Source organism: Dasypus novemcinctus, chromosome Y (assembly GCF_030445035.2).
Source record: "Dasypus novemcinctus isolate mDasNov1 chromosome Y, mDasNov1.1.hap2, whole genome shotgun sequence".
In the NCBI taxonomy this organism is placed as follows: Eukaryota; Metazoa; Chordata; class Mammalia; order Cingulata; family Dasypodidae; genus Dasypus; species Dasypus novemcinctus.
This window is the reverse complement of record NC_092216.1, coordinates 2,123,572-2,137,587: the sequence shown is the minus strand read 5'-3', so window position 1 is coordinate 2,137,587 and position 14,016 is coordinate 2,123,572. Positions and strand designations below refer to the sequence as shown.

The window sequence follows — 14,016 nt, the reverse complement described above, 5'->3', positions numbered from 1 at the left end:
ATAATGAGGAGACACTTGCTAGCCTGGGCCCTGGGTAAGCAGCTGTGGCCACTTGTCCAGATGGAGCCATAAAACAAGACAGACCTTCTGGAGGAAGATACTCTTGGGAAACGAACATCCCAGTGTTGCAGATCAGCAGGGCCTCATTTCACAATGCTTTGTAGTTGCAGTTTGGAAAAATAGACGAGTACCAGCCCCGAGCTTCTCCCTAGAAATGGCAGAATTTGGGGGGGGGGGGCGTGTGTTCAGTGTCTGCACAACTGGAGTAGAATTCTTGGGTCAGAGAGTAAGTACATGTTTAAAGGTATTCAAGAGTTGTCAAAGTGCTTTCTGAAAGAGGCTGTACAACTCAGCATTCCCACCAGCAATCTATGAGAGTTCCAGTTGCTCTGTATCTTTGCCAGCACTTGGTACGTCCGTTTTGTAAAAATGTATCATTCTAATAGGTATGTAATTGTATTAGCGTTCTCCAGAGAAACAGAACTGACAGGGGTGCGGATGGCAAGTCAGAATTCCCTGGACAGGTCATTAGCTGGAAACTCTGAAGGACGTGAAGTTGAATTTCCCACAGGAAGCTGGCTGGTTGAAATAGAGGCACTGATATCCTCAGTTCTAGCTTTTAAGGCCTCCAGTTGATTGGATGACAGTCCCCACATAACTGAGGGCAATCTCCTTTGTTAGTTGTAGATGCAATCAGCAGTAGATGCAACCAGCTAACTATAGATGCAAGTGCATCTATGAAATATCCTCACAGTAGCAGTCGGTTCGATGTTTGTCCAAACAACTGGACACCATAACCCACACATTGGCGCATGTATTTCACCATCACTGTGGTTGGAATTTGCATTTCCCTAACAATTAATGCTGTTGAGCCTCTGAGGAAACCCTGGAGGTCTTTGCTTCGATCTCCTTTCAAGAAAGAAGCTGACACAAGGATGTAGTTGGATGACAGACTCTAGCTTCTGGTGTGTTCAGGGTCTGCCTTGAGCCAAAACCAAGTGCTTTCTTGACCATGTCTAGCAAGCGACTGCATAGTGCTTGTATTTGGGCTCACCATTTCTTGCCAGCAGTTGAATGGTCTGTGGACATCCTTTGCACCAGATTTCGCCTTCCAATAGGTCAAGATACTCCTTCCTTGTCACTGCTCTCCTCACGTGGCCGATCGACATGATGGACTGGAGCCTCTACTCCTGCTCAGCCTCCCCATTGCCTTTCACCTGTCACCCCAACCATCTCTTACATTTCTGTCTTTGTGTCTTCCTCCCACAAAAGCCAGTAGACACAGCCTCTTGCCATACATTTTCTTGCCACTTGCACATCTTCTTTAGTGTTGTCTCAACTCAAGTCAGTCAATTTTTATTGTTTCTTTGTCTTCATATTATTAAGCTGTAACTTTTTTGTCATATGTTTTGGATACAAGTACTTCAGCATATGTGTAATTGCCAAATATTTTCTCCCAGCTTGGCTTTTAATGTCCACAATTCATAGCTGAATCCACCACAGCCTCTGGTCAGATGAGTGGCCACCGAACTGGTAATAAGAACCCACCAGCTCCTAAACAGATGCCTTGAAGGTCTTCTTGGGAGAAGATGCTAATGGCAGACAGTTTCTGTGGATGTGTTAGTCAGACAAAGGGGTGCCGATGCAAAGTACCAGACATCCATTGGCTTTTATAGAGGGCATTTATTTGGGGGTAAAAGCTTACAGTCACATGGCCCTAAAGAGTCCAACTCCAGGCTGCCTTCTCACCAACGTCAGCTGCCATGTGTTGAAGCAAGATGGCGGGCGAGCTCTACCTGGTCTCTCCTTCCTCCTTCCTCTTAAGGCTCCACAGGCTCAGCCTCTTCCGGTCTTAGCTGTAGGCTGGCACAGGGCTCATCTCCCAGGGCTCCCTAGATCAGTCTGGCATATCGCTTGTTTCTCTCCAGGCTTTACCACCTTATCAGCTATTTCCTTCTGTTGCAAACTATCAGGTGAAGGGCTCATCTCTCCCCAGGGCCCCAGGATCAAACCTGACTGAGCTCTCTCCTCTTCCACGTGTCTTCCTGAGTGAGTGTCCATTTATATCAGCCCACCAAGGGGGTGGGGACTCAACCCTGCATCCTGCCCTACTGACAGTGGTCGAATCAAAGCCTTCATCTTAACAAGTGATTTAATCAAAACGTTTGAGCTGAATCTAATGCATTTGAAGGATATCACACCCAGAGGAATAGATAAGTTTACAAACATAATCTCTCTTCGGGGGATTAAAACTGCCACATGGGTTATCAGTGGGAGTGGAGCTAACAGAAGTGACAGATATTCAAGTCCGTTGTTAGCCACCTAACAGGCTTCGTATCTAGTTTCACACTGATGCCTGCAAGAATCTAACTGGACCATTCCTGGGATTGGCCTCAGAAATGACTTCCCTCCATCCCCAGCACCTCAGCTCACTTCGCCTAAGCCTGATTATCCAGTGTGATTCAGTGAATGAGTTCAGTTCGTCCATCTTTTTCTAACCTCAATCTCAAGCTCACTGTCCAGCATTGAAGGAGAGCGTTGATGTTCTTTCAAAGTTTTGAGGAACGGCGCTCTAATTCTGGATTCCATACAATGGTAGCTGCCGATCTGGGCAATAATTGCAGAGTGCAACGAGAGATACTGGAAGGAACACGGCTTTGGTCCCAGCCTCCCAGGATGCCATACAGTGCGCTGCTCACTTAATGGGTGGGAAAACTGAGCCAGTGAGTGACTCAGCTATAATCAGAGGTTGGATGGAAGCCCGCTCTGAATCACATCCCAAGTAGGCGTTCCCCAAGTTTAACGAGCACCCTCGTGGATATTTTCTGAGCTCCGGACTGTGCGTTTGGCCCTGCTGGAATTGTCACGATGATGCATTGGGTGAAGCATTGTGAGGGTATTTTCCATCCCCTTAAGTGACTTGAAGGAGCTTCAATAACAAGAAGATTTGGGGCAGGGTTCCAATTCGTGAGGCTTGCTGCATCTGGACGTTTCCATTCAACCATCTGTTCTGATGAGGCATGCATGGGACAAAAACAAGGCAACACCCAGTACTTAAATGGGGAAGGTGCCAGAAGCTGCAGCAACATGGCGCTAGGGTAAGTGGGGGTAGGAGCTTCCAGTGCAAAATTAGACAACATCAGTTCTCAATTATTTACATCCCTTGTACATTGTGAAGTGCAAATACTAAGTGTTTATGGAAAAAGAATTAGATGTCTATAATCTGAGTCCAGAAAGAATAAAAGTGATGGGGTGGAAATCAATTTCATTGACGTTTTTTCTGCATTTGGGTTCTTAGTCTGTGTCAACTTCCTTCCTTAGACTAGACATCAACAAACTTTTTCCATGAAGGGCCAGATAGTAAACTTTCTGCCTTTGCCAGTCTCTGTTGTAACTACTCAACTCTGCTCTTGCAACACAAAGTCACAGAAAATATGGAAAGCAACGGGCATGACTGTGTGCCAATAAAACTTTATTTACAAAACCACATGGTGGTCCAGAGTGGATCCATGAGCTGTAGTTTACAGATTCTGTGCCTTGGACGGTTTCCAGCTGCAGGGCCCTCTGTGCCATGAAACTACAGAACAAACGGGAAGAAATGTCTTATGAATCTTGGGCCAATTCTTTCCCACATTTTCTGAGTGGATTTTTCCGTCATAGAAATGTTTGTTGGGGAGTAGATGTGGCTCAAGCGTGGAGCACCTGCCTCCCACATGGGAAGTCCCAGGTTCGGTTCCTGGTGCCTTCTGGGGAAAAAAAAAGCTGATGTGGCTCAGTGGGTGAGTGCCGGCTTCCCACATACGAGGTCCCAGGTTCAATCCCAGCCCCTGGTACCTAAAAAAAAAAAATGTGTTGTTCTCTTTGCTAAGGCCCCAAATTTGGTGAGGCTATTTTGAGATCTAAAACAACTTTTATGTTTAATAATTCTAATAGTGTTGTACACGATGCACAGATGGTGAAGTGTATGGAAGACTTGTGTCAAGAATGGGGAAATGGGCCCCTCTCTATCAGCTGGGCTCACAGTGTGACCCAGGGGAAAGAAAGCCTGACTGGGCAAAGTGTCTCAAGGACTATTTTCAGACACTAGGGCTGGAATTCTCTCCAGTGCTCAGTTCCCACACCCCAGAGGTGGAAAAATATTTTTAATATTATTGTTGGCTGAATGGTCACTGCCAAACCATATGTCCAACCCTAGTCCCCAGGATCTCTGAAAGTAGCCTTATTTGTAAAAAGCATCTTTGCAGATGTGATTAAGGATCTCAAGATGGCATCATCCTGGCTCAACTGATGTGCCCTAAATCCAACCACAATTGTCCTTATCAGAAACACACAGATAAAGACAGGGAGAAGAGGAGAAGACTTGGGGTGATGAAGTAGAGATAAAATGATGCTGCTACAGGCCAGGGAACACATGGTGCCACCAGAAGCAGGGTGAGGCAAGAAGACGTCTTCTCCAAGCACCTTTGGAGTGAGTGCAGACATGCCGGTGCCTTGATTTCAGCGTTCTGGACCCTAGAGAGGTGAAAAAACAAGTTTCTGTTGTTTGAAGCCCCGCAATATGGGATTATTTGTTTTAGCAGCAAAAGGAGACTCATACACACATCGCTTCTGATTTGGGGAATGATGAAACTTTGAGAATGGAAAGCCACCTGGCAGATATGGCCAAATGGCCAGAGTAAGATAAGAAATGGATGTGAGAAATGGAGTTTGGTAGCACCTCTTATACCAGGTGCATCATATCTTCTCTCTGCTTCCATAGATGCATGAACAGCCAACCCAATTCAATGTAGAAACTTTCCTTGTATACTGCAATTTCAATCCTGTTTATTCTTTTTTTCCCTTGAGTTGGAAACCATTAGCAGAATCAATTTTAGAACATTTTCCTCACTCCAAAAAGAATTCCCATACCTTGTAACTATCACCCACAATATCCTACCTGCCTAAACCCTTAGGCAACCACTAATCTAATTTCTGTGATAGTGGAGTTGCCTCTCTGGACATTTCATATAAATGAAATCGTACAACATGTGACTTTTACGTCTGGTTTCTTTCACTCAGCATAATGATTTCAAAACTCATTCATGTTGTAACATGTTTCAGTAGTTCATTTCTCTTCATGGCTGAGCAATGCGCCATTGTTATGGATTTAACATGTTTTATTTGTCAGTTCATCAGTTGATAGACACATTGTTTCCACATCTAAGCTATTACAAATAATGCTTCTATGAGCCTTCTTGTACATCTTTTTGCTTAAACATATATTTTCAATTCTTTCAGGTGTATACCTTGGAGTAGAATTGCCAGGTCATAGAGTAACATTCTGTTTAAATATTTTTTTTATTTGAGAAGTTGTGAGTTAACAAAACAATCATGCATACTGTGGCAGTTTGAGATTACCTATGAAGCGCCAAATAAAAAATAAGAATTATGTCTGTACACTTGTCTGTTCCTCTGGCATGATACCCTTTGATGGTATTAGATTCAGCTGAGACACCTTTGATTAAATTATGTTAAGATTAGGGCTTTGATTCGACCATGACAGTAGGTGGTGACTCAGATTGAGTCCTTGTCCCCTTGGTGGGTTGATATAAACAGAAGAAGACATGGAAAAGAAGGGATCCTGGTCATTTTGGTCCTGCCATGTGACAGAAAGGAGAAGGCTCAAAAAGCTAAAGCCCTGGGAAGAGAAACAAGATCTATGCCAGCCTATACTGAGATTGAAAGAAGCTGGGACCACGGAGCCTTAAAAGGAAGGAGGAAGGAGAGACCAGTCGGAAACTGCCCGCCATCTTGCTTCAGCACGTGGCAACAGACTTTAGTGAGAAACTACCTCTTATGGTACCTTGTGTTGGACTCTTTAGGGCCTTGTGATTGTAAGCTTCTACCCCAAATAAACACTCTTTATAAAAACCAACAGAGTTCTTGTTCTTTGCATCAGCACCCCATTGGCTAATACACATCCATCCATAACTCTACCACCAACCCCTTCCATTCTTGGGACACATTTGTTATAAGTGATGAAAGAACATTGTCATCATATTACTGCCATCTATAGTTCATAGCTTATATTTGGTGTACTTTCCTCACGAATCATCCTATTATTAACACCGTGTATTAGCATTATATATTTATTTTATTTCATGGGAGAATGTTCTCATATTTGTACTGTTAACCACAGTACGAATTTATTATTTTTTCCCATTTTTATTGTATTTTTTTGAAAATACATAGATTACAAAAAATATAACATTAAAAATATAAGAGGTTCCCACATACTCCACACCCCACCCTCCCACCTCCTCCCACATCAACAACCTCTTTCATCATTGCAACACATTCATTGCGTTTGGTGAATTCACTTGGAGCACTGCTCCACCACATGGATGATAGTTTACATTGTAGTTCACACTCTCCCGCAGTCCATTCAGTGGGTTATGGCAGGATATAGAATGTCCTGCATCCGTCCCTGCAATATCATTCAGGACAACTCCAAGTCTCAAAAACGGCCCCACATCACACCTCTTCTTCCCTCTCCCTGCCCTCAGCAGCTCCCATGGCCACTTTCTCCACATCAATGTTACAGTTTCTTCCATTGCTAGTCACAGTAGTTCTATAATAGAATACCAGTAAGTCCACTCTAATCTATAATTTATTCCTCCACCCTGTGGACCCTGGGATGGTGATGTCCACTCCACCTCTATATCAAGAGGGGGCTTAGATTCCACGTAGTTGATGGATGCACTTCTCCCACTTGGAGTTGTAGGCACTCTTGGTTCCCTGGTGTGGTGGTTGACCATCTTCACCTCCCTGTTAGCTGAGGTCATCAGAGGAGTCACAGCTACACACGCCTCAGCAGGACCCCAGAGAGAGCCAAAGTAGATAAAACCCCAGGGACTGGTGCTCCTGAAGGCTACAGAGACACACAGGTTCTACAGTCATGGCAGGTGGCTCTGGAGTTCAGTGCCTTGTCAGTGAGCCCTACTTTGGAATTTGTGCTCCTGAGCGTGATGGAGCTGGACTCAGATGTGACCTTTCTACACATGCTTCTTCTGTCACTTTTATTGAACCTGTGGTTGGTGCTTGGGTTGTTGTATGCTCAGGAGACTTAAATCTCTGGACTGTCCATGTGCCAGCTGGGCCCTGAGCCTCAGCAGAGTTGCAACTCCTACTCTCCAGTTCGTTGAACTACCCAGGCCGAATTTATTATTTTTAAGCGCAGTTCTGCTACTTGTTACAGCAATTAATTCCTATTTACATAAATGATACAGTCTCTAGTCTATTCTGAGAGTGATCTTACCTGGCTAGATAATTATAGTTTAACGTGAGTTTGTGTGAATTCTGGCTTGGCTGATGGACCTCTTGTAGACCCAGTTTTATCTAGCAATAATGAAAATTCAGTCATCACAGAAAGGTCACGATGGCAGTTTTCTAATCTTCTCAGAGGTCTTAGACAATCTTTATTTCCACTGCCCCCTCCTTTTCTGTGGACATGTCAATAGCTATTTTCAAATATCTTAGAAATGTTTGTATTATAGCTTGCATTTTGTTACCAACATTGTTGGAAACTTGAGCCTGGAAACCGACAATTATAATGATATTTATCACATGTGTTCTCACCTTTTGAGTTTGTCAGAGAACATTTTAATGGTGAGCACTGACTAGAGGCCAAATCGCAGAAATCTATTGTGTTTTACCCTGGCCTGTTCTACAAAGATATAGAAGATAGGTTCAAATGAAAGTTCAGTGGGCTTTGCAAGATATAAGGAAGAATTTTGTCAGGTGTCCCCGCTCAGAGCTGCATTCATTCATGGAACTCCCAAATTGTGTTTGCAGGGTGAAAAGTACTTTCCTCTCCTTTAAGTCAAAAGTTACAGCTCAATTTTCTAAATATCGAGTCATGCCAGGAATCCTGAAGAACTTTTCCAGGGTCGCTGTGAGAGTGCAGGGTGGTCTAACAGTTTCTGGAGGGAGGGATGGGAGAGAGAAGATAGAAGAAGCCAGAACGACAGAAACAGCTGCTTAACATGGAAGTCCTGTTCTTATAATATTCAAGTAGGATTAACTCTCGGGGTTTTCAGAGAAACACAAACACTCCTGAGTCCCATGCAGGGATTCAAGCCGTGGCACCAAAATGCTTCTACTACACTTACAGAAGGCGAACCCTTTCTCAGGACAGCCTGACCAGCGCAGAACCAGAGCTGAAACCCCTGTCTTCCCACCCGCAGTGGGATGTCAGCAAACTCAGCTGGTCTAGACAGACTCAACCCTCACGATTTTCTGGAGCTGAGATGCCTTTGTCTTGGAAATGGCTAACAGAGAGCCTGATGCCAGCAGCTCTGACAATTTATTTCCTGTTTGTGAGCCTCAGCTCTGTTCTTGAAAATGGCTCTAAATCCTTCCCACCGTAGTTCAGCATTCACACGCAACTTCTCTAACACTGCGTAGAAAGCATTTCCACTGCTCCAGGAAGAGAGAAAAGAAGGAGCAGAGCAACAGGATTTGAGTTTAAAACGGCATCGTGCTAAGAATACCTGACTGTGCTGTCCCATTTTTTCCCCCATAAAATTGGAGATGAAAAAAAAAATCACAACAAAAATAAAAAAAGGAGACGGACAGTCAATAAATCCTACAAAGGACTTTTCACAAATAAAAAGATCCAGGATGTGCTAAATGGGAAATAATCAGTAGCGGCTGATAACGTTTGCCAAAAGAATAAAGCTGGCATTCTGCACAAAATCAAGGAGACACTTTCTTGATTCACTTTGGCCGGACACACCTCAGAGTCTAGAGCTTGAAAAACAAACAGTAAAATTAGGAAATTTCCTTTGGCAGCCCAGGCTCTGCTCTAACAAAGCTGGTTTCCTCTCCAATCCTAGCACATTTATTTCTACATTCAGCTGAGTTGCTCACATGCGTTCTTCTCCAGACCCCGGTCCACTCCAGCTCCTGCCATCTTTCCCATCGCCACCATTACCCCATTTGCTTAGATCAGCTTCCCAAGCGCCAAGAAGCAGCCTCTTTGCAGGTGGTTTCTCCCGCAGAGCCATGTAGCCCATGGCCCCCCAGTCCCACTTGCTCTGCCTCAGTTGTGCTCAGCACTTCTCTAGGTGGTCCTGATCTCTTGGCACTTGGAGACAACAACAGCTGTGGATGTCTGCCCCACTCCTGAGAGGTGAGCCTCTTGAAGGAAGGCTCTGACATTTTCCATCCTCTAGCTTCAAGTCTTGAACCCATCAAAACTCTAAGCACAGTGTGGTTTATACAAAGAGGAGCAGGCTAGTAAGAGGGAATTAATGGATGGATCTGGAATCTGGTGGAAAGCCTACCTGGACATCAGGAACCCCAAGGTGACTGCTGGGAGAACCCCACCCCCATGATTCTGCCATCCAGAACAAAGACTTCTGTGTTGTAGATGTCCGTGTGCAATCTAAGCCCCCTCTTGATATAGATGTAGAGTGGACACAACCATTCCAAAGTCCACAGAATGGAGGAATAGAGTATGGATTAGAGTGGACTTACTGATATACTATTCAGTAACTATTGTGATTAGTAATGGAAGAAAATGTGGCATTGATGTGGAGAAAGTGGCCATGGTGGCTGCTGGGGGTAGGGAGTGGGAGGAAGAGATGAGATGTGGGGGCATTTTTGGGGGTTGGAGTTGTCCTGGGTGGTGCTGCAGGGACAGTTACCGGACATTGTATGCCCTCCCATGGCCCACTGGGTGGGCTGTGGGAGAGTGTGGGCTATGGTGTGGACCCTGACCATGAGGTGCAGCGGTGCTCAGAGATGTATTCACCAAGTGCAATGAATGTCTCATGAGGATGGAGGAGGTTGTTGTTATGGGGGAAGGAGTGGGGTGAGGGGGTTGGAGGTGTATGGGGACCTCATATTTTTTGAATGGAACATTAAAAAAAAAAAGGGAAAAAAATAAAAACAAATAAATAGAAAAAAAGAGAGGTTCAATTATTGTGCATGGAAAGTCCAGGACTCAGTAATAATTTTGGGAAGGAAAAAAGAATTTATTTATGACCGGCCAGGCTCAGGAGCTTCTCATCCAAAACCCAAGCCCCAAAGAAGATTTTAGAGTTCTTTTTATACAGAGAAAGAGTTAAATGGTCCTTTGTTTCAGTGCTCAATAAGTTGGAATTAAGACATTTCCCCCACGTGCTAGGTAAGCTTTTAGCACGAATCCTATCCATTCTAGGTAAGCTTTTAGCATGACCTTCATACATTCCATGTAAGCTTTTAACACGTTTGGTTTGCCTCCTTCCTGAGTATTTAAAGTTTATAGAGTTTCCATTGCTTAATTGTTTTTCTGGGACTGGAGGAGTTGGGACCAAGGGCAGGGCTGCAGCTCGCACTGGCGGACACACACAGCCCAGGTTGTCTACGAAGAGATGAACAGCCCCCACCTAGAAGCCAGGAAAAGCCCCGGATACTCCCCCAGGACTTTATCATGGGCTCCTCACTGGGGGACTGATGGGTGGGGTGATCAATCAAAACAGCAAACAGCTGGAACCCCTCCCCTGCCATTAGCAAAAGGGTGGAATAATGAATGGTTTATAAAGCAAAATGTGAAGCCTGAGTGTGCGCTCCCCTTCTTGCCTCTGGACCCGTTCCTGCCCTCCGCGTGCCACTCTCACCATTTTTCCTCTGTCATGTGGCTACGCAAGTAAAACCCGGGCACGTATACCCTATAACGGGCAGTGGTAGCCTGTAAATCAGCCCTCTTTATCACTTCTCACTCCCTTCCTCTCTACCTGGGACCCCTGATCTGCTATGTTCTCTCATTTCTCTTCCCTCCCTGCCTGAATAAATTTCCTGGCCTAACTCCTCACGTGCTCTTGAAATTCATTTCTACAGCATAGCCAAGAACCTAAATAAAATCCAGTAACAAGAGAATGGAATACCGTGCTGAAGAAAGAAGAAATGAAATTGGGACACATATGATAGGTGGCATGGATGAATCTTGAAGACGTTTTGCTAAGGGAAATTAGCCAGACACAAAAGACAAATACTATACTACTATGAACTAAATACAAAGATAAGCACATGGAGTTAAAACCTGGAGTATAGGTTTTTAGGAGATAAAAGGAGGGTTGAGAAGAACTTAATGTATGTACAAGTTTTAATTCACTTGACTGTCGAAGTGTGGAAATGGATAGAGTTGATAGTAACACATTATAGCGAGTAGCATCTGGTTTATAAATGGGAACATGGCTGAAAAAAGGGTAGTCTACGGGTGTGAACGTCAAATGAAAGAAAGCTAGAGAGTAATCTAGGGACTGGATAACACAGTGAGCCCAGAGGTGGATGAGAATTGAGGATAATAGTGCAAATGCAAGAGTGTCCTTCTGTGAACTAGAATGGATGTATGTCACTATTGCAGGGTGGTGGGAGTGTGGAGAAGCCTGGGGAAAATACAATTAATGTAAATGATGGACTATAGTTAATAGCAATACTGTAATATTCTTGCATCCATGCCAAAGATGTACTGTGTTACTAATGGAGGGGTATGCAAAAGTAGGCTAAATGTACACTGTGGACCATAGTTAGTGGGAACAGACTGATGATATTATCTCATAATCTGTAACAAATGTTCCACCATGGTGTGGTGTGTTGGTGAAGGAGTGTTATATGGGAATTCTACACGGGTGCATGATTGTTTTGTACGTTCACAGCTTCTGTAATAAAAATATATTTTTAAAAAGTCTGTTGGATGCATGTACTTCCTTATGGGTCGTCAAGATCAGTTGATTATGTTAATTCCTGCTTCTGGGTAGGGCAATGCTCTCTTCCAAAAAAGGACAAGTCTGGGCTCTGGATTTTATGGAGCAATCCCCAGGAAGAGTTTTATTGTTTCATTCGACCCCGACAGAACATCATTCTCAAACTTGGCCACATGCTTTAGGAACATCAGAGGAGCCAAGACTCTCTCCCCAGACCAATAAATCGTCTCTGAAGATGAGATCAAGCCAGTGATAATTTTTGGGTTCCCCTGGAGATTCCGGTGTGCATAGTTGCGTATCACGGACTTTGAAAGAACGCCCGTCCTTGTCTCCACCCACCGACTCTGTCTTCCCACCGCTCCCCCTTTTCTCTCACCTAACCTCCCTAGTTCCTTCCCTGGAGGACTTGGGTATAATGTTTATGGGCTCCACACACATAAACACTGCAGAACACAAAGAAGCAATCCTGGTAAATGGTCCTGCTGATTTCAGTAATGGACGGGTCCTGCTGATTTCAGTAATGGACCGGTCATTGTGTTTCAGTTGTTACCAGATGGCCAGACGCAGGCAAGCAGGTGGGCTGAAAACCACAATAAATCCACGTGAGCAAAGGCGTGAAGGATGCTGAGCAATTACTCGGCAGGAAGGGCTCTTCATTTATCAAGAAACAAGGAGCTACCCCAGGGACTGGAATTCGTTTGTCCAACGATTGCTGTTTGCTCTGGTTGTTGGGTTTCTGTTGAACACTGCCCTTCCCCAAGCATCGTGAGTTTGTTCCTTCCTCCCTGCTTAATGGGACAGCATGGGACAATGCCTCGATTTCCCAGGCTGTCCTGGGAGTGGGTACTTGAATGGAGATTTCACTGCATCTCAGCTTGTTGCTACATCTGTGCATTGTAAGACCACCTTGCTCTCCTTTCTAGTTTGATTGTTTTTTTTTAATTTTTTACTTTTCTTTAATTGTCTTTTTTTTTTTAAGATACATAGATCACAAAAAAATGTTCCATTAAAAAATACAAGATGTTTTCATATACCCCACACCCCAACCCTCACTCCTCCCACATCAACAACCACTTTCATCATCGTGGCACATTCATTGCATTTGGTGAATACATTTTGGAGCACTGCTGCACCACATGGATTGTAGTTTACATTCTAGTTTACACTCTCCCGCAGTCTATTCAGTGGGTTATGGCAGGATATGTAATGTCTTGCATTGTCCTTGCAATATCATTCAGGACAACACCAAGTCCTGAAAATGCCCCCATATCACATCTCTTCTTCCCTCGCCCTGCCCTCAGCAACTCCCGTGGCCACTTTCTCCACATCAGTGATACAATTTCTTCCATTGTCAGAGTCACAACAGTTCTATAGTAGAATACCAGTAAGTCCACTCTAATCCATATTTCATTCCTCCATCCTGTGGACCATGGGATGGTGATGTCCACTCCACCTCTAAATTGAGAGGGGGCTTAGATTCCACATGGATGATGCATGCGATTCTCCTGCTTGGTGTTGTAGGCACTCCTGGTTCCCTGGTGTGATGGTTGACCACATTCACCTCCCTGTTAGCTGACCTGGGTAAGTCCAATGGACTGGAGAGTAAGAGCTTCAACTCTGCAGAGGCTCAGGGCCCAGCTGGCACATGGCCAGTCCAGAGAGTCAAGTCTCCTGAGCATACACCAACCCCAGTGCCAACCACAGTTTCAGTAAAAGTGACAGAAGAGGCATGTGTAGAGAGGCATATCTGAGTCCAGCTCCATCACACTCAGGAGCACAAGTTCCAAAGTAGGGCCCACTAGTTTGTTCTTCACAAAGAAAGCTATTTCTGACACTCCCAAGCTGCCAAGAAAGCTGGGGCAGGACCAGAAATAAAACAGAAAGATCTTGGATCATTTCCAGAAAGAAAACAGGGCTCATTTTCCCCATTCACCTTTATTTAGCTACTCGTTTCTGCCTTCCTACTGTGAAATTTAGCATCTAGAGACCTGGAATTATAAAGTCATCATGGCTAGCAAGAATGTGACAGCAAGGAGAGGCAAAGTGGAGCAGGGGACAGATGACATTCCTGCACAGTCGTCTTGATGTACCTCACCTCCTGTCCACTGCGTGAAGCTCCCACGCTACTGTCACTCAACGGACTTCATAGCTTTCTTCTCTGAGCCTTTCCACCCATCACAGTGCCGGGACTTTGCATTCACTGTTCCTTTATCTGGAAATGCCTTCCCTTTTATTATCACGTATCTGGAGCCTTAACACACTTCACACCCCAAATCCGATCCAGCCA

The 14,016-nt window shown here is 44.6% G+C and overlaps 1 protein-coding gene across 1 annotated transcript in view; it reads left to right on the top strand.

The window, feature by feature from the left end:
* The window catches only part of LOC139436115 (polyprenol dehydrogenase-like), a 268,412-nt gene extending 257,448 nt beyond the window's left edge, over positions 1-10,964 (top strand). The window contains exon 8 of the mRNA XM_071213456.1: positions 10,864-10,964. Within this exon, the coding sequence (XP_071069557.1) occupies positions 10,864-10,884 (21 nt within the window). The 3' untranslated portion in view covers positions 10,885-10,964. The remainder of the gene's footprint in view (positions 1-10,863) is intronic.
* The last annotated feature ends 3,052 nt before the right edge of the window (positions 10,965-14,016 follow it).